The sequence below is a fragment of the Charadrius vociferus genome, unplaced genomic scaffold (assembly GCF_000708025.1).
Source record: "Charadrius vociferus isolate BGI_N301 unplaced genomic scaffold, ASM70802v2 scaffold448, whole genome shotgun sequence".
NCBI classification, from domain to species: Eukaryota; Metazoa; Chordata; class Aves; order Charadriiformes; family Charadriidae; genus Charadrius; species Charadrius vociferus.
This window is the reverse complement of record NW_009649753.1, coordinates 136,316-139,745: the sequence shown is the minus strand read 5'-3', so window position 1 is coordinate 139,745 and position 3,430 is coordinate 136,316. Positions and strand designations below refer to the sequence as shown.

General features: G+C 52.2%; 1 protein-coding gene across 1 annotated transcript in view; it reads right to left on the bottom strand.

Annotated features, from left to right (window-relative positions):
- The window catches only part of MUC2 (mucin 2, oligomeric mucus/gel-forming), a 60,690-nt gene that overhangs the window by 18,748 nt on the left and 38,512 nt on the right, over positions 1 to 3,430 (bottom strand). Inside the window, exons 33-35 of the mRNA XM_009890870.1 lie at positions 3,247 to 3,427; positions 2,009 to 2,788; positions 1,016 to 1,667 (exon numbers count right to left, since the gene is read on the bottom strand). Of these exons, the coding sequence (XP_009889172.1) occupies positions 1,016 to 1,667; positions 2,009 to 2,788; positions 3,247 to 3,427 (1,613 nt within the window). The remainder of the gene's footprint in view (positions 1 to 1,015; positions 1,668 to 2,008; positions 2,789 to 3,246; positions 3,428 to 3,430) is intronic.

Sequence of the window (3,430 nt, the reverse complement as noted above, 5' to 3'; positions counted from 1 at the left end):
CACAATCAAGGGTGGTCCCCTGGGCATCCACCAATCTCAAGGGTGCCCCTCAGGAAGTGCTACACTAGTCAGCCAACCCTGGCCACAGCAAAGCTCACTCGTGCTGGCAGGCCTCCCCTTCTTGACCCTACAAAGAGCACGCTAGGGCCAAATCTGGACACAGGCACTGCCGAGCCATGTGTGTCCCCACCTCACAGCTAGGGCACATTGCTGTATTGGTCTTGTCGTGTGCAAAAACCACTCACATAAGGCCAACACATGAGGTGGAGCAGGACCAAGCAGGGACTCCCACCATGCTCGCACCTTCTTGTGCCCCGCACACCGCCTCACTCTCTCAGGGAGTAACCAAACACCTGGAAGGCTTGTGACCACAGAGGAAGCAGGCACAGGATACACACTGCAGCCAAAACATCTACTTCCTTCCCAGCACTGTGTGGGAAGCTGGAGAACAACACTCATGGGAATGCTGGGAGAACCCAACTGCCCAGAGCTTTGGTCTGTAGCAAGGGGCAACCTGCGGTCTCAAACCCTTCCACAGACCCTGCCAGGGAAAGCCTTTCTACACCCAGAACTGCAGGTGAGTGGCAGCAATGCCACAGAGGCTACGCAAGAGGAGAAAGCGAAGAACCTGCACATCTGTGCACAAACAATGACTGAAATGACAGTGCCACACACCCAAGCCCCACTCCCATCTCACATCATGGGTCCTACTGCGTACATTCTCTCCAGCTGAAGGACGAGGTACAACAGCAGCAAAAGCAAGGTTTCTCATCAGTTCTGCATCTGCCTAAGCCAGGCAGAGGCACAAGGATGAAAAACCTCCTCAGAACCCTCCTGAGTCAGGGAACACAAGACCTTCTACACAGGACCCCTGTACCCTCCTCACTTCTGAAACACTCAGACCAAGGGCTACCTGTGGGCACCAGCCATTTCAGGGAACACACAACAATTACTCCCACCCCTGATGCCATGCAGAAGGCACAAGCTGAGATGCTCACAGACCGTCATTTCTCACACGGCAAGGCAACCCACGAGAGCATGGATCAGAGAAGTACCTGTAGGTGTTACAGATGGAGTTGATGGAGTTGATAGGGTGGTGGTGTATGTTGGCGTGGGTGTGGATGTGCTTGTAGTAGTCGTAGTGGGTGTTGTTGTGCCAGGACCAGTTGTCCTTGTCCCCGGGCTGCTGCTGGTGGTGCTGCTGGGGGGCATTGTGGTGGTGCTGGTGATGCTGGGGGGCTGCGATGTCGTTGTCGTGGGAGCGGTTGTCGATACGGTTGGAGAGGACACTGTGCTTGTTGTGGTTGAAGGTGTGGTTGTCGTGATGCTTGTGGTGGTAGTTGGAAGGCACTCTGGTAAGTCAGGGGTGCAGCAGACACTGATCTCGTAATTGAGGCAGACTGGCATTGGTATAATACCTCCTGTGGGCTGATCTTTATTGTTACAGATGAGCCCTGTCTCAACACTGCATTCCACCTTCTGCCCTAAATCTTCAATGGGAACATCAGGGAATTTCTCTGCTCTGCATGAAATATTCTCAACATTCACGCAGACCCAGGAAGGGTATTTTGCCAGAATATTCTCAAAGGTTTCATAGTCACCACTGTTTCTGTCAGAACCATCTGGGTAACTCACGTCAATCCAGTCTGTCCAGTTGCAGGCACAGTCTGGGGGACAACAACAAGAGGAACAGTTAGAAACAACCAGGACAGAGAAAACACTCATCAGTTCTGCATCTGCCTAAGCCAGGCAGAGGCACAAGGATGAAAAACCTCCTCAGAACCCTCCTGAGTCAGGGAACACAAGACCTTCTACACAGGACCCCTGTACCCTCCTCACTTCTGAAACACTCAGACCAAGGGCTACCTGTGGGCACCAGCCATTTCAGGGAACACACAACAATTACTCCCACCCCTGATGCCATGCAGAAGGCACAAGCTGAGATGCTCACAGACCGTCATTTCTCACACGGCAAGGCAACCCACGAGAGCATGGATCAGAGAAGTACCTGTAGGTGTTACAGATGGAGTTGATGGAGTTGATAGGGTGGTGGTGTATGTTGGCGTGGGTGTGGATGTGCTTGTAGTAGTCGTAGTGGGTGTTGTTGTGCCAGGACCAGTTGTCGTTGTCCCCGGGGTGCTGCCGGTGGTGGTGTGTGATGCTGTGGGAGTGCTCCCAGTCCCAGCGGTTGTGGTGGTTGTGGTGGTTGTATTGGTTGTCGTCTCCTGGCTAGATGTTCCCGTTACTCTGGTGGTGCTGTGGGGAGTGGATCCTGGGGGTGTGGAGGCAGAAATTGTGGTTTTGGTGGTCGGCTCCGGTTGAGTGACTCCAGAGGTGGTGACAGTCAGTGTGGTTGTTGATCCTGGTGTTGGGGATAGAGTAGTGCTGGCTGTAGACGTGGAGGAAGATAGTCCTGAGGTTGTGGTGCTGACGGTGGTGGTGTGTGACCCTGTGGGAGTGCTCCCAGTCCCGGTGGTTGTGGTGGTCGTGGAGGTTGTGGTCTCCTGGCTAGTTGTTCCTGTTACTCTGGTGGTGCTGTGGGGAGTGGATCCTGGGGTTGTGGAGCCAGAAGTGGTGGTTTTGGTGGTCGGCTCTGGTTGAGTGACTGCAGAGGTGGTGACCGTCTCTGTGCTTGTTGGTACTGATGGTTTGGACTGCTGAGTAGTGGTGCCTACGGTAGACACTGTAGTTTCCTTTTCTGTCGTTCTAGTTGTTGGCCGTGGGGTAGCTGAAGGAGTAACTGTAGTACTCGTCTTTGTCGATGTTCCTGGTTCAGTTGTTGTACCCTCTTTAAGACAGGGAGAAAAGATGGTATTTTATCTCAAGGTGGCAAATCACATTTGTTTTTCAGTTTATTTCATTTTCTAATAACCAAATCAAATTCCACAAACCTAACCATAGACTATTTAGATAGGAATAAAGCAGAACCTGTTCCGCTTTATTAAGCAGAATGAACCAAAAATGGCTTTTGTGTAACAGAGGGGTTATTAAAAAAATCTGCTACATGCTGCATCATCAGTTCTGCATCTGCCTAAGCCAGGCAGAGGCACAAGGATGAAAAACCTCCTCAGAACCCTCCTGAGTCAGGGAACACAAGACCTTCTACACAGGACCCCTGTACCCTCCTCACTTCTGAAACACTCAGACCAAGGGCTACCTGTGGGCACCAGCCATTTCAGGGAACACACAACAATTACTCCCACCCCTGATGCCATGCAGAAGGCACAAGCTGAGATGCTCACAGACCGTCATTTCTCACACGGCAAGGCAACCCACGAGAGCATGGATCAGAGAAGTACCTGTAGGTGTTACAGATGGAGTTGATGGAGTTGATAGGGTGGTGGTGTATGTTGGCGTGGGTGTGGATGTGCTTGTAGTAGTCGTAGTGGGTGTTGTTGTGCCAGGACCAGTTGTCCTTGTCCCCGGGCTG